At 34.8% G+C, this 22097-nt stretch overlaps 1 protein-coding gene across 1 annotated transcript in view; it reads right to left on the bottom strand.

The window, feature by feature from the left end:
- The window catches only part of LOC120426789 (uncharacterized), a 108799-nt gene that overhangs the window by 65248 nt on the left and 21454 nt on the right, over positions 1–22097 (bottom strand). The window contains exon 2 of the mRNA XM_039591566.2: positions 17608–17742. Coding sequence (XP_039447500.1) covers positions 17608–17742 — 135 coding nt within the window. The remainder of the gene's footprint in view (positions 1–17607; positions 17743–22097) is intronic.

Genomic DNA, 22097 nt, shown 5'->3' with positions numbered 1-22097 from the left:
TCAACTGAATCCTAACAACATCCTCAAAGCCTTGATAAAACCTTTGTTAAAACCTAGTCAGGAGTTATGGAAAAATGACATTTCATACGTCTTCAAACGTCTTATGCCAAATAGGTTTTATTTTGGCAAAAATAAGTCTTCGTCTTGCCAAATGGAATTATGGAGATGGTTGTCAAAAATGGCGATGATAAATAATAGATATTAGAGGTAATCCAAATAATTTGAAAGCTTATTTCTCACAATTGATGGCTCAAATTCAGCTGCGGTTGAAATTTTATTGATAAATGTAGGGTAGATAGAGCCAAAAAATTCAACACGCTTCATCAAAAATCAATATTTTGTAATCAGAGAGTTTAATGTTAAAAAATATTTTATTGCAATTCTTTAAAAAAAAGTTCAAAATATTTTTAAACATCTATCGCTATATAAATCATACCAGAAATTCAGCATAAATGTGTGTTTTCATCAAATTTAAATCAAATTTTTCAGATTTCTATTTTTTCAATCAAGATGGTGGTCAATCATATTCAATCAGAGCACGCGTCTAGCGCCATATTTATGCACTGCTATTTGGCCGCGATTTATTTCCACCCGGTTTTATGTCCGAAGCATAAAACCTTGTTAGAACCTATTAATTAGCTCTTGCTTGTTGGTTGCGGTGAATGCCCAAATAAAACTATTAGGCAATCAAGATGCTAAAATAAACCCTTAATAAAACTTGATGGTGGCTAGTTGGTTTAAAAATGTTACTTGGGCTCCGTCACGAGATATCAAAAAACGGACCCTAACCTTCCTAATCAGGGACAAAAGTTACCCCTAAGGACAAATTTAAGAGGGGTCGGCGCAGCTGCTGTGTAGGTTGGCGGAGAATTACCCAAATAGTATTTTGGTAAATACAATTTCACTCGTTACAATTCATCTCAAAAGTTCTTCGAAGCTTTACTTTAAAAAATGTGTTACTTTTAAAAGTTTTCCAATTTTGCATAGCATGAAAAACTATAGAATTTTTCAAACTTTTTGTTTTCCAGGTTGACCCAGTTTGTATTTTTCAAATAATGTGTTCAAATAATAATTTGTAAGACCTTTTCAACGTGTTTAAAACATTGAAGATCTGGCATCCCTGTCTAAAGATATGGTCACTCAAGTAATATTTAAGTCCTTTTTTGTAGCCGGATCTTAGCTAAATGTATTTAAACCATGTCTGGATCCATCTTCCGACCCACCGTTGGATATTTGAAATACCTTTTCAACGAGTCAAAAACTTTGAAAAACTGGCAACCCTATCTGGAGATTAAGCCACTTAATTGATATTAATTTACTTTTTTGAGGCCGGATCTCACCTAAAAGTATGTTAATTATGTCTGGATCCATCGTACGACCCACCGTTGGTTAGGTATTCGAAAGACCTTTCCAACGATTTCAAAACATTGGAGATCTGGCAACCCTGTCTCGAGATATGGCCACTGAAGTGATATTTGTGTACTTTTTTATTCCGGATCTAAAAAATATGTGAAATATGTATGTTTGTGTGTTGTGTTTTTTAATATAGTCTATAAAATTTCTATGAGAGCGGTATTTTAAGATTTTAAACGATTTTTTTAAACTTCGCATATTCTGTGAAAATTTACATTATTAAAAAAATTGTTGCCAGCTAATGCTTCAGATGCATTGAACATTTTTTTACCAAGGTCAGTGAGATTACATATCATTTCGTTCTAATTTTTTATTGTTCAATTTGCACTTAAGTCCTTCAAATATAAATTTCAACCCGGTTTACGATACTAGAAGATAAAATGCAAAAAAAGAAACTGAGTCAACTGAGTACATTTTTGGACTCGACCATCACCGATTTTGACCAAACTTGGAGGGAACGTTCATCTATCGATAGTTAACGGAAATCACAAGTTTGGTGCTGGTTAGACCATCCCTCTATTTTTTGCATTGCCCTCTTTTTATACGATTTTCTAAAAAAACTGTTTTTCTTTTGATCATAACTTTGCAAATGTTTGAGCAAAAGACTTTCTACAAGTTGCATTTTATAGAAAATTGTCCAAGGAATTCGATAAAAATAAAATTTTAACCCTTAAATGGCCACTAATATTATATTTTAACGTTTTAAGTATTAAAATTAAGTTTCGACCTATTCCTTATATTTTTATTTGATTTATTTCATCACCATCGTGTTCCCCGGACAATTTTCAATAATAATCAATGTAGACCTCAAACTAAAATGAACTATTGGCGAGATACAGCGATTTTACTGAAAAAAGTATGATTTTGCGCAGCACTTGGAAGTACATGGTGTACTTTTCAACAAAAAGGGATGAATCCCGCATAGTTCGGTTTTTATATGTGAGAAACTTATTTCGGATTTAAATCCAGAGTGCAGCGCAAACTTTTTTCAGTAAAATCGCTGTATCTCGCCAATAGTTCATTTTAGTTTGAGGTCTACATTGATTATTATGTAAAATTGCCTGGGGAACACGATGGTGATAAAATAAAACAAATAAAAACATAAGGAATTGGTCAAAACTGATTATAATACTTGAAACGTTAAAATATAATATTAGTGGGCATTTAAGGATTAAAATTTTATTTTTATCGAATTCCTTAGACAACTTTCTATAAAATGCAACCTGTAGAAAGTCTTTTGCTCAAATAGTTGCAAAGTTATGATTAAAAGAAAAAAAAATATTTAGAAAATCGTCAAAAAAGAGGGCGGTGCCAAAAATAGAGGGATTGTCCAATCAGCAACAAACCTGGGATTTCTGTTAACCATCGATAGATGAACGTTCTCTCCAAGTTTGGTCCAAATCGGTGAAGGTGGAGTCCAAAAGTGTACTCAGTTGACCTTGAATGGCCCATATGGAAACACAAGGTTAAATTAAAATAAAGTAACAATTGTTCAGTTCTGGATTTTTCTACACGCGTAGATATCTGGAGCAACACGAGAAAAGGGCGGATAAGCATTTTGACAGCTAGAACTATTTTGCAAATTCCGAGGATTTTAGATATGAGGATCGAAGTAGGTCGCGCAACAAGAAGGTCGTTAAATTTTCGCTCGCGTCATTTTCGCTAAAAAAAAAGATTTTTCAGTGAAAATTGAAAAAAAGATTTATTATTCAAAGTCGTCGGTTAAGTTCCGTTCCGTGGTCATCCGGGTACCGTTGATTCTCCGAAGAAGAGGAGGAAAAATTAGTGTTTGCAAAAGACAGAAACTCTTGCGGAGAAAAATTCAACTGATTTTCAAGAGTGTAGAGGAAAAGAAAATTCCGGATGTTTTACGGAGCGCCCGTTGGAACAACGAGGCTTAGAAGATGGCTGTTGGTTCTGTAAAGAGTCCGATGGCGATGTTGTTGGAAACCCCGGCGCAGTCGGAAGCTGTTAGATGGATCGACTGGAACGGAATTAGTTTGCGGATGCATAGCAGAATGCCGGTGAGGAAGTTCCTTTTCTCTTAATCAAACACTTTTATATTTGTCATATTTGTCGAGTCAACGACATTTTAAATTATTTTGTCAAAGTTCTGATTTCCATGACATACTTTACTTTTTTTTAAAATTCATTGATTGATTTAAGTTCAATTAAAGTACTTAAAAATTCTGTACTGTATTTACAAAAATTTTCAAATGATGTATATTTTAAATATAAAATTATGAATTTGTTTTGATTTGAATTTGTTTTTTTCTAATTTAATGTTAAAAAATAAAAAAATATAAAAAAAGACGACAAACTATCGTTAACAAAATCGTATAATGAAATATATTTATATTCTGTTACGACACCTAATACAACAAAACAATTTTTATTCAGAGTAAAAATATTCATAAATCAAATCAAAAAGGCCTAATTCAAATTTAAAATAAAACCAATCACCGCCATAATATATTTATTAGTATTGAAAATAGTTGTAGTTGCAGTATTCAAAGAATTTTACGTATTTAAAGTATTTGAAGTTTTTAAAGTAAATGATTATAAACTTATTAAAAGCATGTAAAGTTTTAAAAGTATCTCAAGAACTTGAAATATTTGAAGTATTCGAAGTCTAGAAAGTATTTAAAGCATTCAAAGAATCAAAGTATTCAAATCATTAATCACAGTACTCAAAGTAAATGATGCTTTTAATGTATTCATAGTATTCAACGTATTTTAGGCATTCAACGTATTTAACGTATTCAAAGTTTTCATAGTATTTAAAGTTTTCTAAGTATTGAAAGTATTTAATATGTTTAAAATATTAAAAGTCTTTAAATTATTATTAGTTTTATTAAAGACACTTCATCACTGCAATGCAATTTAAAATTATTGAAAGTATTTAAACTATTTCAAAGCATTTAAAGTAAATAAAGTATTTAAAGTATTAAAATTATTTAAATTATTTTAAGTATTAAAAGTATTCAATGTATTTAAAGTATAAAAAGTATTTAAAGTATTTATTTAATTGCATGTGTTGAACCTTCCCGGTGAGTTTGTACCTTTTCTGATGTCATTTTATTTTGCTTAAAAACATAGTGCTTTAATTTTAATTGGAAAAAAATCAATGATCCTTAAGTGAATTGAATTGATGTTAATGAATGAAAATTAAACTTAATTCAAACGAAAATAATTCTTAAATTTAAAATTTGTTCTGTTTTTTTTGATTATTGTTGATTAAAATGAATAATGAACAAGTTCAAGTTACACCTTATTACAGAAAAATATGCCTTTTTTTAATTTAAATTTTTTTCTAAATTGAAAAATGACGTTTACACAATTAATATAGATTTGAGAATATAAGTGAAAGTAGAGAAAACCATGATTACTTCGATTTGGTTTATATTTATATTTGTTTTTAAATATTAAAAATAAATATTAAAGAAAACTGCACCGAGTAATTAATTCAGAAACTGTATGCTGCTTTATGAATTAATCATATATTAAAGAATAAATTGAGGTACCGTAAACTGGGGTGACTTTGATAGTTTGGGGTGACTTTGATAGGTTTTTCAAATGCCCGTCAATTTAATATCTAAAATTGTTGAGAATTTTGAGTATTTAAGCATTAAGGGATATATATGCAAAAATGTGACTGTTACATTGGATGTATCAAAATTAGTGGCCAAATCAAATTTCTATCAATGTCACCCCGGGCTATCAAAGTCACCCCAGTTTACGGTATTGTAAACGTGTTTTATGTTTGATGATTTTTATGGCTTTTCAAAAATTTCTGTTCAAAGTTTCTGAACTTTAAAAAAATTTGCGATTCCTTTTGTAAATACTTACTTTTCCTATCCATCTTTGTACTAATAAACGACTAAAAAATCATCATTTTGCATAAATTGTTATATCCTATTTGTATCTTATTATTTTATTAATTTTTGATGTTGATACTTGAGTATTTCAGTATATTCAATCAAGGAATTAAGTATGCTGTCATATTTTTAAATTTTTTTGTACCAAATGTTGATTTCCTCAAAATGTTCATTCTCTATTATGTGCTAAACTATTTCTTCCTGCTTCATTTGTAATTATTTTTTTGTTGTTTTTGATGCTGTTTCCTATCCATTTTAGCAACTCAAGAAAACAAGTTTGCAGAAGTTTTTTCGGTGCACTAAGTTTTAACAAGATTCGATATTCAACAAAACATGAAGATTAATTCATTTGGTGAGAGCTTTCCATTTTAATACAGGCAACTCTTCATATATTCTAACATATTTACAACTCATTAAAGACCAACCACGCCAATCTTACTATATACGCGGTAGGGTGTTCCCTTGGTCGTTCGCTGTGAGTTGTGGATTGCCTGCTTCTCTAATGAAGGTTCGACTAGGGGGGCATGCTTATTAATTTCTCGTCGCTCCATACCCTCAGTGACGTGATGGGAGCAAGGGCGTCTATACAAAGTGTCCCTACACCCGCTACAAATTTCCGGCGCTTGGGGAGGGGAAAGGGGTTTCTTTTTATTCTTCGCGCCGGTATTTGTAGCACTAAAATTCGTGCAAAAAAACTTATGCACGTGGGTGTACAGATTACGGAGTAAAAGATGATCGAATTGTTCACCTAGCGCTCACATGTGTTCCAGGACCAAGTTGCCTGCGGGTATGGGGATCATACATACATACATACATAGAACTATTTTGCAAATTCCGAGCCAACAGGTAACTTTTTCACAAAACTCGATGTGTTAAACAATAGCTGGCCTTCCCAGCAACCTTCTAACGGTGCGGGTTTTGTTAAAAAGTTACCTGTTGGCTCGGAATTTGCAAAATAGTTCTAGCTGTCAAAATGCTTATGCGCCCTTTTCAAATGTTGCTCCAGATATTATGTTTAACTTTATGAAAGTCGTGTAATTCATCAATTCAATTTATTCTATGTAAATTAATTGCTTTTCAGCTACCAAACATTCCCCAGATAACCCTACACATGCCTCCAGTTGGAATGCAAGGCAGCAGCAGCGCACTCTCCAAACTCATAACCATTCTCAACTCGACCTTCACCGAATTCTTCTGCGCTTTGTGACAGAACGATTTCTTTCCTTTTGCAAAAATGAAATCCTACGATGAAAAAAATCTCCATCACATGGTTAACTGCAGATGAGGCAAACAAAAAAAAAAGTTAGAAAGAGTCAACAACAACACCAACTGGGCACCACAACCTAATGGTCTTTCCGGAAGAAATTGCTTTTTCCCCTTGGCACACATAACATAGTTTTCGCAGCAGCAGTTGGGGTTGGAGAAGAGGAAAAAAAAATTAAGAGTACACGACTTGAGCTTCAAAGCAAGCGGTTAAACTAGCGGATGACTTGAGTTTCAAGTAACGGAAATAATTGCTTTTACACTCGAATGGGCGTTCGTTCGGCTTAGGGTCGGGAAGGGGGTTGCATTAGGTCACCGCCAGTGGACACACTACTGGTGACCACATGTTGTGGTGGGGAAGGGCTTTGAAGTTATGGAAGTGGTTGACCAGAAAACGACGAAATGAGCATTTTTAGGGTTAGAGTGAAAAGATTTGTTTGAAGACGTTTAATTTTGTACAGAATTGTGTCTCTAGTTTTTAAGATACTCAAATGTAAAAAAAATATAAATTCATAATTTTTTTGACAAAAGTTCCACACTTGCCAACCTCCTCTGCTAAGAATCTTCAAGATGGTGTTACTTATCGCTCTATCACCAAGCAATACTTAACCTCACTTACGGCAACAATGACCGACCGATCTCAACCTTCCCCAGTGGTCGTCCGTATCAGATTTTCCCACCCCGCCCCAAAATTGTCGCCCTCGACATATCGCTGATTTTCCATCGTCCAGAGGGGAAAAACTGTTGCTTCCACACTTGTCCTCCCCCACTCCTACGCAACATGATCAAAGTGTAATAAATCGCAGGTCTTGTGTTGGCCATCGTGTGGGAGATGAAATCGATTGTTTTCTTTCGGATCATCGAGGGGAGGTTCTTTTCTCAACAAGACATCGACCAATCCAATCAAATGCAATGACAATAAATGGTACGTACACTTGAAGCTATCTATTGTCGCTGAGAATTCCTCGAAGATTGGATGAACCAAAGAGGTCACTGTTTCTGTGGCAACGAACTTAATACTGGATATTATTTAGGGTTGTTTAAAATAAAATCAGATTAAATAAATCCCAAAAATTCTCAACATTCTTAGAAAATTAAAAAAAATCTCTTTTTTTAAGGTTCAACCCACTTGCGTCCAACGACGTGGGACAAATTGCACAGAACCACCACCACCAGAGATGACCCAGAGCGTTGGTCAATGATCGCCATCTCTAATGAATTGGACTGGTCCCCCCACCAACCCCTCGAACGATGCACACAAGTAAAACAAACGGACGCAGACTGAACTTTTGTTTCATTGTGGGACGACAAAAGTTTCTTTCTCCCACCCTCGCAAAGACTGAGCAAGACTGCACCTAATTAACGTTTGATGAGGTAACTGCTGGTTCTCATGGGAGGGGGGGGGGGGAGGGCGGCCACTTTTTCCAATCAAGTCGTCACACTAATTGGCACCGAGAGCGAACGGGTAAGTTCTCCGGTGGGGATTGATCCGTTGCGTTCGTTTCTTGGGGGTAGCTGTACAAGAGTTTGTCTCACGCTGAAGGAGCTTGTTATTGCAAATCAATGTACCAAGTTTTTTTCATCGTGGAAAGGTCGCTTAGTGGGTCCTGTTCAAATATCCGTTAACTGGAAAATATTTCACCAAGGGATTTTTTCATTTACCTCAATTATAAAATTTTCTGATTATTTCAAAGGAGACGCGCGATACTTCTTCAATCTTCGCCTACAACAAAGCTCGTGCGCCTCCATCAAAATATATGAAAAAAAAAAACTAAAGATTGCGAAAAATCAAAAATCCTTTGATTAAATATTTTCTAGGTCAGGGATAATCTCTTAGCCGACCTTTCTATAAAGACAAATTTTAAGTACCGTAAACCGGGGTGACTTTGATAGGATTTCAATTTGTTTTTGGAATATTTTCCAACAGGTAAGGTTTTTCTCAAGATTATTATTTTTAAAACATGTACTGGGGTAGGCCACACAAAGTCCATGCACTATTTCGGAAAAAAAGTTTTTTCAATAATGTTTAGAAAAATAGTTACGTTAAAAATTCATAATTTTTATTCCGGTGTGACTTTGATAGTCATAGTTTTTCTTGTTAAACTCATATTTAAGATGTTCAAACTTTATTTGTACGCTAAATGTACCATCACTTAAGTACCGTCAGTGGGGGTGACATTGGGTCTGGGGGTAGGGTGCGTCACAAAAGCAAAAAGTTGAGCTAGATCGCATAGGCGGGCAGAATATCATAGTTCCATGTCCACAGAAGCTCTCCTGAAAATTTCAGCCAATTTGGTCAAGAATCCGAGGTGCCCGTTCGATTTAAAGTTTGTATTGGATTTTGGACCCGCTAGTATGGGGAAAACGACACTTTTTACATTTTAATTTCCTGAAAATCAAAAATTTAACCAAATAACATTCTGTGCAAGCAGTATATAGATTTTTCTATGGGGAACAACTTTGTAGAACATCGCGAAACGATCTGAGCAGAACTGACTTAGTTCTAAGTGGATTAAGCTAAGAAGTCCGGATTGTATTTTCCAAAGGGCCTCTTTTCTGAAATTTTGCTTTGAACGCCCACTATGATCAGAGCAACATTGTTTGACAAGAAAATGTTGTTGCTGTCAGATGAGTTTTCTTCAACTTGAAGGAATGAAATTTTAAAAGTTGGACATGGTTTGATCTGCTTTTTTCGTTACAGGTTCAGGTGTCCAGCGGCCAGCCCCAGATTTCTTGGAACCACGATACTAATTGAAGGCGTACTGTCTGGCAGAACGGTGACATCGACGGGATGCGACCATGGCCACGAGAGTGGCTTCACTCAGGTTGTGATCTGTGGGTTTGGCGAACTGCTTTATCGGGATGCCGTTCAAAGATTCAAGCATGGTGGCTTCGGATGACGCCGGTTCGCTTGGAGCGGTTTCTTGTAGCGCGTTTTTGAGCCTGCAACGGACTTCCGACTTGGGCAGGACTTGCTCAGAATCAGCCCGAAGCTCGTCGATATGTTTTCTCGAATTCTTTCACGAACAAGTGCTTAATGGTTGTCGTTTGAATTTGATAATTTAATATAAAAAGATAAAAAAAAAACTATTGTAATGTTGTAATTGTTCGTCTTCCTTTCTTTGTAACTCGTGAAATCGACTTATGCAAAGGGAATGTAATTGACAGTAATTGGTATTGGATGGTACGATAGACAAAAATACTATGACTTACATCTTACATCTTAAACTGTACTTCAGAACATGATGGTTTTGTTTTGTCTGATCTACTCTGTACTGCATCATGTGGAGCATCATGTTAGCTTGAGTTATTCTGTAGAACTAGATCTAGCTGAACTGAAACATATCTACTCTTTGCAAAAAATGCAAATTCCAGTCAGTATTCATAAAAATTAAAGCAATGGTGTGATTCACAATCTTGACAACAAACTACAAATGGCAATTTATTTACCGTGATATAAAATTTCAAAATTCACGATGAGCGGCGTGGTCTTATGCTTGCAATTGAATCCTAATGAATATTAAACAACCGCCATTCCAGCTGCCCACAATCGACTGAAGCAGGACATCATTTAACACTAATCACTCAAAAAATAAGACGCCGAAAAGACGAAAAATCCTGCAAGGCGACCACGTCGCCTTGTCGTAAGCAATCAACTCAATTCGCTCAACTTCACAACTCGATAAAAAGTGTATGATTTTCTTTTAATTTAAACTAAAAATAATATAAATATTCAATATTACGCCCTTTTAAAATGTTAGTCTTGATTTGAAAATTTTGAAAATATTGTTTTCAAAGAGATCGGAAAATTTCACAAATGTTTCATATTTTAACATTGAAAATCGGACCATTAGTTGCTGAGATATCGTCATTGAAAAATGGTGGGCTGTTTGGGTGAGACTTAGAAAACATCAATTTTCCTGTTTTTAAACCTTTGCATTGCAATATCTCAGCAACTAAAGGTCGTATCAACAAAGTCCGAAGAAGCAAAATATAGAGAATTTTCTCAGCTTTTCAAAAATATTTTTTTCAAAAGTGGGCAAACATGTGCACTAATTTAAAAAAATTAAAAACTGCGACTATTTTCAAAAAAGTCACTTAAATATGGATTTAACTTGAAAACGGTGCACTTTATCAAAATTTCACTAAAGTACTTTTTGATTGCAAATTCAATTTTGCATCGAAAAATGAAGTTGAAAAATTTTTGCGGCCGAAATTTCGATTTTTTGAAAAAATCAGTATTAATTAAAAAATTCATAACTCGGTCAATGATTTTTTGCACAACCTGGAAATTTCTGAAAAGTTGGCATTTTATGTCCTCTAATAACATATCAAAAAATAAAAAAAATTAAAAATATTTTTTTTTTGCAAATCAAGTTTTAGTGATAAAAAGTTAAATAAAAAAATCACCAAATTTTTTTTACCGTGTATTATTTTTTTTCAGTGTAGTCCGTATCCATACCTACAACTTTGCCGAAGACACCAAATCGATCAAAAAATTCCTTCAAAAGATACAGATTTTTGAATTTTCATACATCATTTTTGTATGGACAGCTGCCAAATTTGTATGGAAAATTATATGGACAAACTAATGATGCAAAATGGCTTCTTTGGGCATACCGAAGGCACCAAAAAAGTTTCAGTCGGATCAAAAAATACAAAAATTAAAATTGAAGAAAAAAGACCGATTTCGTAGAGAATTGCTCTGCCTATAAATTTGGAGATTTTTTTTAATTGTGTTTCAAAAACACATATTATTTATTATTTACAAACTTATTTAACCTTCTCCTAGTGAAAATTGTCCAAAGAATCCGAAAATGCATTCAGTTTTCCGATTAAAAATCAAGTTCATTGAGAAAATTATGACACTTTGAGAAGTTTATAATAATGACTTTCATCAACATTTCCTTAACTATAGTTAACTAACTTTATAAACTTTTCAAAATTTTATGAAAAATTCTTCTTGAGATACTTTGAACACTTCTTTACCACGGTCAGTATGTTTCTAAACCATTCCTTACGTATTTAAATTGTACTCTTCATTTTGCGGAAAAATCGCAAATCTATCAAAGTCACCCCGGCTATCAAAGTCACTCCGTTTTACGGTACATTGATTAGCAATAATAATCACTTTCCGCCATGGCGCGTGTCTTTCAATTTGTGGTTCAAGCCAGAAAAATGTTTTTTTTTTGTTAAATTAACATCAAAATACGGCAGTTTTTGCTATGTATTTTTGGGGAAAAGGGAATCTTTTGTTCATAAATTTGAGTGGTATTGAAACGTCTTTTGGAGGAATTTTGTGATCGATTAGGTGTTTTTGACAAAGTTTAGATATTAATGACGACTATTCAGAAAAATTAATACACGGACATTTTTAGCAATTTTTTAATTACCTTTTTTTTACAAATTCAAATTCCCGAAATCTATTCGTTATGCTATGCTAAATTCAAATTCCTAAAATCTATTTATTTTTTATTTTTCAAATATTTTGATCTGTTTTAGAGGACAAAAACCTGCAACTTTTTTGCCATAGAAAAGTTTAGAAATTATATTTCCGCTGAGCTACGGGAATGTTTTACTCCAAAATTTTGTTTGACAACAGTTTACAAAAAATCGAAAAGAACTTTTCAGAAATGTTTACAAAGCACGCCGTTTTCAACACATAAGACACTCAAAGTATGATTCAACCTCGATTTTAACTTTAAAAAAATCAGATTTTAAGTTTGCATGAGTGACCATTTCTGAAAATCTTTTTTTTCGAATTGTTCAGAAATTTCCTAAAATTTTGTCTAAGAAACATTCAAGATTTGACCTCTGTAGGGCGTCCAATATTCGCGGGTTTGGTTTTACCGAGAAATAATTTTGAAAATATTTTTCAAGTTTAGTTTTTTAAATTTTGGAGGTATTACCACAGAAAATTTGCTTAGTATTCATATATTTTAAGGACCCGCGGCTTCAAAGTTTGAGGTATTCAAAATGATTAAAATTGTCACTTTTCATTGGAGAAAAAAAAAGTTGACAAATGTTTAATTAATGTATCACCCTTAAATTATCCATTTCTAGAAAATATCCGATCTTCCAAACTTTTGATCTTTTGAGTACGTTTTTCATGAGATGGGATATAATGTTTTCTAGAACATACGGTTTGTCTTTAGTCTTTTCCAAAAAACTGACTAAATGGACTGATTTATATTTATATACACAGTAACAAAATCATGGTAATATTACATCTGGGAGAGGGTACATTATTTATGTCAGAAAAATGTGTAATTTTACCGCTGATATTGTGTATTTTTTACTACTTTTCTGATGCATTGTCACTTTTTCAGTCTAAATTGATGTAAAATTACATTATAAAGGGATAATATTCAACCTTCCAAAATTAAATCTTCCAAATTTACACAATTTTTTACTGTGTTCCAAAATTTAAAAGAAAAACTCTCAATGTTCTTAAAAAAACATTAAAATACTTTCAAATAATTTTTATTCAGATTTTTTTCAATCGTACCACAATTTCCACTAATAATTTTTAATGAATTTGGAAAATAAAACATGTATACAGCAATTCCATTTGAAAAGAGCCTAAACAATTTTTTTCTGGGGGTTCCTTGGCCAAAATAATTAGACTCGTATTTTTTTGTTTGGCCATTAGGGTGACCTACATCGTGCTAGGGTGGTTCGTAAAATGGCAATTTTAGTAATTTTTCGCAAAAACCACTTTTTTCAAAAAATCATATCTCCGCGACATTTCATCCGATTTTAGCTGTCTTGGACGCAAAAAAAAAGGTGATGAGTTTGGCTATTTGAGAAAAATAACAAGAAGTTTCAAAAATCTAGCTTAACATTTGAAAAAGTCGTATGAAAACTTAAAATGACGTTTTGACCGTGTCTGGACCAAAGAGCCTATGTCTGAAAATATTTTTATCGGATTCCTCAGAAAATTTCACTTAAGATATCAAAAAATTCGGCGATGTGGAATAGAGCTGGAACTTCAAATGAGCCCGATCGGAGAACTTTTTTTCGATTTAGGGTCTGTTGCGAACGTCGGGGGATCAGGGCGGACACCGGTTTCGTGAGCGGGACAACTCAGTAAAAACACCAAATTTTCCATCGCTACAAAACTGCAATTTATTGCACTCGTTAATTAACATAAAGTTCACAATATCACAAATTACTTACGACTTTGGTGTCCGCACTACCGCTCGTTGCAAACTGTTGTTTACTTCTGATTGTTCTTGAGCAGTAGTGCGGGCACGAGCCGCAAGCACATACAATAGAACGATAACACGACGATCTTGAGCAGCAGTGTCCGAGGGGTGCGACATTTGCGTTTTTGTCGCAACACTTCCCCCCGTAACACTCCTGCTTTGTCTAAGCTGGAGTTTTACAAACCTCCGGAGCATTCTAGAACTGCTGCGATTGCCTCTTGATGCTGCTGCGACTTACTAGCGATCGGTTTAGATCGGCTGGACCGAACCTCCATTTTGCCGCTTTTCGGCCACGTTAGCATCATCCGCAACCTACTTTTGCCGTGCTGCAATCCGCAAGCTGCTGATCGTGGACGCTGCCTCAAACCTCTTCGTGAGTTCGCTTCCGTGTGTGGTCGTGGCTGACGTTGAGCTGATGAATGGAGACGACCTTGGTGACGTGCAGCTCCTGCCCGTTGAACCATACAGGACGCTTCCTCCACCGCCATCGCTCTCACTTCTGCTGACCCACTGCACTGCTGCTCTGCACCGATCGAACAGATTCTCGGTCGCCACTCCGCCGCGCATCGGTTCGCTGCTGGCCATGGTTCCGGTTCTTCAACTTTGGCAGACTCTGTCAAAGTCTTTTGTAGTGTTGCGAACGTCGGGGGATCAGGGCGGACACCGGTTTCGTGAGCGGGACAACTCAGTAAAAACACCAAATTTTCCATCGCTACAAAACTGCAATTTATTGCACTCGTTAATTAACATAAAGTTCACAATATCACAAATTACTTACGACTTTGGTGTCCGCACTACCGCTCGTTGCAAACTGTTGTTTACTTCTGATTGTTCTTGAGCAGTAGTGCGGGCACGAGCCGCAAGCACATACAATAGAACGATAACACGACGATCTTGAGCAGCAGTGTCCGAGGGGTGCGACATTTGCGTTTTTGTCGCAACACTTCCCCCCGTAACACTCCTGCTTTGTCTAAGCTGGAGTTTTACAAACCTCCGGAGCATTCTAGAACTGCTGCGATTGCCTCTTGATGCTGCTGCGACTTACTAGCGATCGGTTTAGATCGGCTGGACCGAACCTCCATTTTGCCGCTTTTCGGCCACGTTAGCATCATCCGCAACCTACTTTTGCCGTGCTGCAATCCGCAAGCTGCTGATCGTGGACGCTGCCTCAAACCTCTTCGTGAGTTCGCTTCCGTGTGTGGTCGTGGCTGACGTTGAGCTGATGAATGGAGACGACCTTGGTGACGTGCAGCTCCTGCCCGTTGAACCATACAGGACGCTTCCTCCACCGCCATCGCTCTCACTTCTGCTGACCCACTGCACTGCTGCTCTGCACCGATCGAACAGATTCTCGGTCGCCACTCCGCCGCGCATCGGTTCGCTGCTGGCCATGGTTCCGGTTCTTCAACTTTGGCAGACTCTGTCAAAGTCTTTTGTAGTGTTGCGAACGTCGGGGGATCAGGGCGGACACCGGTTTCGTGAGCGGGACAACTCAGTAAAAACACCAAATTTTCCATCGCTACAAAACTGCAATTTATTGCACTCGTTAATTAACATAAAGTTCACAATATCACAAATTACTTTCGACTTTGGTGTCCGCACTACCGCTCGTTGCAAACTGTTGTTTACTTCTGATTGTTCTTGAGCAGTAGTGCGGGCACGAGCCGCAAGCACATACAATAGAGCGATAACACGACGATCTTGAGCAGCAGTGTCCGAGGGGTGCGACATTTGCGTTTTTGTCGCAACAGGCTCTTTTCAAATTGAATTGCTGTATGCAAAACAATCTGGGATTTTGGAAAATACAGTTTTTGAAAAACTTCGAAAATTCTATCACGACGCAAAATAATTAAAATAAACTATTTAAAAATTTAAATCACAAGCCATTGTATTGCTATTGGAATTGAAAAGGTGTTTTGAAAAGCATTTTACACCTTGCCACACAGTAACAAAAAACATGGTAATATTACATCTGGGAAGGGGTACATCTTTTATGTCACAGAAAGGATGTAATTTTACCTCTGAAAATGTGTAATTTTACCACTTTTCTGGTGTAATGTCACTTTTTCAGTCTAAGGTAAAATTACCACAGAAAAGAGGTAATATTGAACCTTCCAAAATTACAGTTTCCAAAATTATACAATTTTTTGCTGTGCAGTTGTTTTGTAATATTTTTTTTTTCAAAATATCGCAGTACTGACGAATTTCTTTGGCCAAATTGTTTTTTGGTGTACTGTACAACGGAGTTTCACAAAAACATATTTTTGATCGATCTCAGCCAGGTCAATATGGTAAACGCATGAAAATGGATTTCGAATTGTTTTCGGTTGATAAATCTTTTGATTGGTATTTTTCCATTAAATTTTTGAAGTTTTTTGTAATTTTTTTTTTCTTTTATGAATTTTCGGACCGATTTTGAGGGGTGGCGGGTGACATAAACATTGAAAAATATTTGCAACGGCCTAAATGCTCTGCTGGAATTTTGAAATAAAAAAGTTGAAAAACTTGCAGAAAATCTTCTAAATTTGTTGAAAACTTGAATGAGATCTATCGATTCCAGAGATGAAAAGTTAGAGAATATTGTAACATTTTTGCCTTTTATCAATGGATAAAAACTGGAAAATTTAAATGTAATATGGAAACTTTACGCACTCAGTTCTTTTAAATTCCCTCCATTATCAACTTAATTAAAAGAAACAGTTCGCATGAAGCTTAATAATGCTCAAACTCGGCCCAAGCATAAAGATTCCGAGAAGGGTTAATGGAAACCATCCCTTCGCAAAAAGACCGGCGGTAATGCCACATTAGCAATTCATGTCGCTTTTTAACAAAATCTGCAAATAAATTGTTGGCTGAGCTTCGTGCAAAATGTAACGCACCGATATGGCAGCTGGTTTTGCTAGGCAAATTATTTCGTTCTGGATGAACACAAATCAAAACCAAAATTGCTTTCGTATGGAAATTGACAAAATCATAACAATGCATGAATGTCATAACGATGTAATTGTTCCGAGGAAATTAAAATTTCACTCATTTTTTCTTGTCTGTAGCTCAATGCAGGCGAACATTATTTTACCCAGAACTCTCCATCCTTAAGTTCGGTCTTTATTCTGGCAAACAACCCGGGCAGCTCAGCTAAGATATGCGGACTCACGGGACAAATATCTCCGGGCATAAATATTGGATAAACAGTGAAGAGGCAAGCACACTTACTTCCTTCCGGTGCGCTTTATTTCCGTTCCCAGGGATGATGGCCATCGTGCAGGAGTAATTTTGATTTTTACCTTAAATTCCCCCAACCTTCGTTACATACCCCAAAATATAATCTTATTAAAATAAACGGGCGGCATTGCTCCGGTTGGTGGACTATGGTTGTACAAAAATGTAGCTTATGCGCCACTTGGGCAGAGCTTAACGGCGAAAGCTGAACGGGTCGGTAGATAAGAGGATATGTGAGGTTGTAATATTCTACGGAAATAGCCTCTCAGAAAAGAACTGGGTAGAGTTCTGTGCGCTCGTTGAGTAGGGTGATTTGTAATAATGTGTAAATTTCAAAAAGGGAGATTTTTTTTTAAATTCAAATGATAACAGTGTCCTTTAGCGAAATTACAACAAAAGTATAATTTGTATCATACTTTGATTATGTTGAACCACCCTAACATTCTTTCCATTTTCGCGCAAACACACACACTCGGGATGTTTCGCTGGGCACACCAGCTCATGTAATACACCATGTAACACGGTCGGTCGGTGGTGTTGAGAGCCAGTTTCGTAGTCGAGAGCTGCTTCGAACCCCACCCCCGCCAAAAAAACTAGCAAAAATAGTAGCAACAACACCAACGTACCTTCTCAATTATGCAAACTAAATTGATTGTTGATCCCATATCCACGTGCAGCTCGCCGGAACCGAGGATGAACGCTTCCGGGACCACCACCTGCAGGTTCACAAAGTGGGAGATGACCCCGGTCGGCGTGGACACCTGTGAGAAAGAAAGAGAGAGTGGGAATGAGTAAATTTTTTAGAGTGTGTGTCGGAAATTGTTTTTCAGGGGGGAGGGGGACACGTGGACGGGAGGGGACACCGGATGGAGTTGACCTGGACACGAACCTGACAACAGGTGCTTTTGCGTGTATAGAGGAATCTAATAAATTAAACAAATGGAATTTGTGTGGAATAATAAATGGTACGGGAAGTTACAGCTGGTACTGTGTGGGCTGTGAATAAATTGAATTTATGTAATCGATTGCAAAATTTTCACAGAATAACTAGATGAATGTGATTATGTGATAATGGGAACGAGCAATTGGCTGAGCTAGCCTAACTGAATCAAAACTGGAAATGAACAAGTATATTTTAAAATTGAATTGAGATGATTCAAGGAAAACGTAATCTGTGCACAGTAGTTTGCTCGTTTTTCTTCTCAGAAAACATTAAAACTCATTGAATTAGTAACTCCACGAAACTACTAAATTAGCACGAAATGATTTATTTATAGCATTAATGCAGTTCGCAAAATAAAATGGAACTGGATATTCCAGGAAAATCGTGCAAATGGGATAGGAAAACATTTGGCTTGATTGAATATTAGAGTGGTTCGCGATTATGGTTTTTTTTTTGAAATTCAAACTTTTTTTTGTCTTCTAGAAAGTTGTTGCCAATTCAAAATTTCTCTATCCGACCAAGATTAAATAAAACATCTGAGCAAATTTTACATAGAATCTCAAAACATGACCAAAGAAGAAAAATGTCTATTTTTTGCAGACGCTAAACAGGGCGATTGCAAGCAATCTGTCGAGTTCAGAAATTGATTAAAGCTGAACAGAAGTTGTCCAGCAATAACAACAACAATTACCCAGGGGTTTTTTAAGCGTTTTAGAGAAATGTAAGTTTTAAAATTGCATTTTTTTTTACAATAAATTGGCTGTAATTTTTGACCCTAAAATTCACATTGACCTTTCAAAAACGAAAAAGATTGTTACTACAGCTCTTAAAAGTGTTTTGAACTTCAATTCGTCGCCGTCGTGCTAACTTGTCGTACGTGCATTTTGGGCCAAATTGAGTTAAGAACGCCATTTTGTGCAGCTCACAATGCCTCATCTTTTGACCTTCACAGATCCAAAAAAGCTCCGAAATGTTTTGTCACTTTTCATATGAAAGTAGTTTAACATTTTCAATTATAACTCCGGACTGCGGCAACCAAATTCAACCAAACTTCGGGGCAATGCATAGAATGGTCAACCAAACAAAACGTGTTTGTTATTGTTTACATTGCGTGCTCTAGTTTTTGTTTATTCAAGGTCAAAAATAAAAACGCGTTTTTCTCGGAACGTCGAAATGGCGGGTGCGACAAGATAGCACGACGACGTCGAATTCCTAAAGCACAACATTCAAAATCAAACCAAAAGTTTCAACTTCCCATTTGTATCACTTATTAGATTTATCCTTTTTTATATTAAAACATTCGTACTGTATTCAAAGCTATTGTTTTCTTCATTTCAATGAGACTTTAATCATCAATACCATATGATCAAAATTGCCGTATTGCGTCTTGGTTCATACAAATAATGAAATCCAAAGGAAGTGCTTTTAAAATATACGCCAATCTTTATTTTATGAAGGGACTATCTGACTTGTTTGAAAAAGTTGGAGGTAAACAAGATAAATATAAGATGACTATAGGATTAGTGTTTTTTTTGCGATTCTGCGCATCGAGTGGAATTCTTGAAATGTGAAAACACGTGAGATTAAATTTTTTTACCATCCCACACAATACATACGTCCCATTTTACAAATATTTCAGTCTTGAAATTTGAGGGACTTTATAGGGTATTGTATAAAAATGAACAAAAGGATATTGATATTATTGCATGATGATTGCAGCGATTTTTAGACAATCGTGCAACTTGTAGAAAGCTCTATACAAAAGTGCACATCTCAAACTACAGCAAAAAAAAACTGTCTAAGACACACACCCTAGTTTGAAACTGTTCTAAAGTGTTCGAAAGCAACAAAGCTCAGTCGAGACACGCACCACTCTAGGCGAGCGGGGGGGGGGAGAAGGGGTAAGATTTCAACTGTGCAAATATTTGGTGTGCAGTTATGATTTGCAAGGGTGGAGAATTTGAAGTGTGCAATATAGTTCTACAAATAAATTAAGTTCAAATTTTCATACCATAAAGGATCAATTTTATACATACAACACGGCTTTGGTCAATGTCGAGGGCTAGTGATTCTTTTAATGAAATACAGAGTAGAGAAAATGATTCACTTTTGAAAATTTTATCGCTGAATAAGACCTAATTTTGGGTATATGTTTTAAGGTGAATTTCCATAGAAAAGGATGAAAACTTTCCCGATTCCTGACCTTAAATATAAATTTTCTTGGAGGCAAAATTTAATTCAACGTATCAAAACATAAATAAAGTAATATTTAACCACACAAATTTCAACCTTCTAGAATGTTTATTTTTAACTGTGCAAGTTTTTGTTTTATTTATTTTTATGTTCATAATAATTTTTATTTGATGTTGAAACATTAAGGTATCCTCGAAAATGATTTTTTTTAACGTAAATAATCACTAGTAGGCCAAAGGCCATTCTAACTTGAGCGTCTAATTTCAAATTCAACTTACTGTAAACCGGGGAGACATTGGTAGGATTTAAATTTATTTTTGGAATATTTTCCAACTGTTAAGGGTTTTTCCCAAGATTATTATTTTTAAAACTTGTACTGAAGTAGGCCACACAAGTTCCATACACTTTTTTTGAAATTTTTTTCAATAGTGTTTTAAAAATTAGTTGCGTTGAAAATTCTTGTTTTGAATTCTGGGGTAACTTTGAAAGTTGATAGTTTTACTTGTTAAAATCAGATTAAAGGTGTTGAAATTTTATTTAAATGTCAAATGTACCATCATTAAGGTTGCTGATATTGTTTTTAGAATAAGAATAATGTTTGTGTTTAGTTAACTAAGTTTAAATGCTTTTTAACAAAATACATAAAAATTTTAGGTGAAATTGATAAAAACTCACAATGTTGCCTAGAATTCGTTAATACTAGTTTTGTTTATAAATTTATGGATTCATTTTGCTTTTCAAACTGAATTCAAAGCACGAATCAAAAGTTTTCAAATTTTATACGAAATTTGTTCTACTGAAATAGCATATAAATTTGAAGATTTTTTAAATTATATTTCAAAAACACATAATATGTTTTAGTTACAAAAATATTTTACCTTCTCCATGTGGAAAAATGTCCAAAGAATCCGGTAATGCTTTTCATTTTCCGATTCGATGTTCATTGAGAAAATCATCACATTTTGAGAATTTTGAAATAATGCTGCTCAACATTTAGAAACATGCAAAAAAATGTTTATTTTCATTTTTAACCCTTTAAAAAATTAAGTTAAAAAAATAAATAGAGAAGATGCTTTTCTCTGGAGACACCTAGCATCCTTGGAAACAAACTAGATTTTTAATAAATGTGAATCGAAGATTTTTTAACTTATTTTATTTAAAGGGATGAAAATGAATGAAAATTAACATTTGTATGATAAAATTATTACCAGAAAATGGGATCCCGGGCAGACGGTAATAACAAAATTCATGTCATTTCAATAACAAATACTGTTAAAATAACAGAAAATGTTATGGAATCTTCTTGAAAAATCCAGTTTTGCATAAGAGTTTAATAAAAGTTTATGTTATCATAACAAAATTTGTTATTGGTCTGATATTGGCTGAAAGCCAAAAAAACTTGGAATAACATTTTTTGTTATGGAAGAATACCTCAAAATGTTATTGGAAAGATCGGATTAGTTGTTAAAATAACAAAAAATAATAACAAAGATTTGTTCGAAGAATAACTAAATATGTTATTAATCTGTTATCACAATAACAATCCAATAACAAAAAAATCATAACGACAAATAACAAATTTTGTTATAAATAACGTAAAAGGTTATTGACCTAGTATTTTCAAATATCAAAAAATGTTATTCTCAAAAAAATTTTTTTTATAAATATTTTGAAATTTTTTAAATCAAGACTAGCATTTTAAATGGGCGTAATATTCAATAATTGGAAAAGATTGGAAAATTTCACGAAGTTTTATATTTTAACATTGAAAATCGGACCATTAGTTGCTGAGATATCGACATTAGATAATGGTGGGTTGTTTTGGTGAGATTTAGAAAACTTCAATTTTCGTGTTTCTTTTTCTTAAAGCGGCTCTATCTCAGCAACCCGAGGTCCAATATTCAATGTCATTTAAACAATTGTATAGCAAATTTTCTGAACTTTTCAAAAAGAATATTTTTAGAAATGGTCACTTATGGT

Source organism: Culex pipiens, chromosome 3 (genome assembly GCF_016801865.2).
Source record: "Culex pipiens pallens isolate TS chromosome 3, TS_CPP_V2, whole genome shotgun sequence".
NCBI lineage: Eukaryota > Metazoa > Arthropoda > Insecta > Diptera > Culicidae > Culex > Culex pipiens.
The sequence above is the reverse complement of the archived record's forward strand: the minus strand, read 5'-3'. Positions and strand labels throughout refer to the sequence as shown.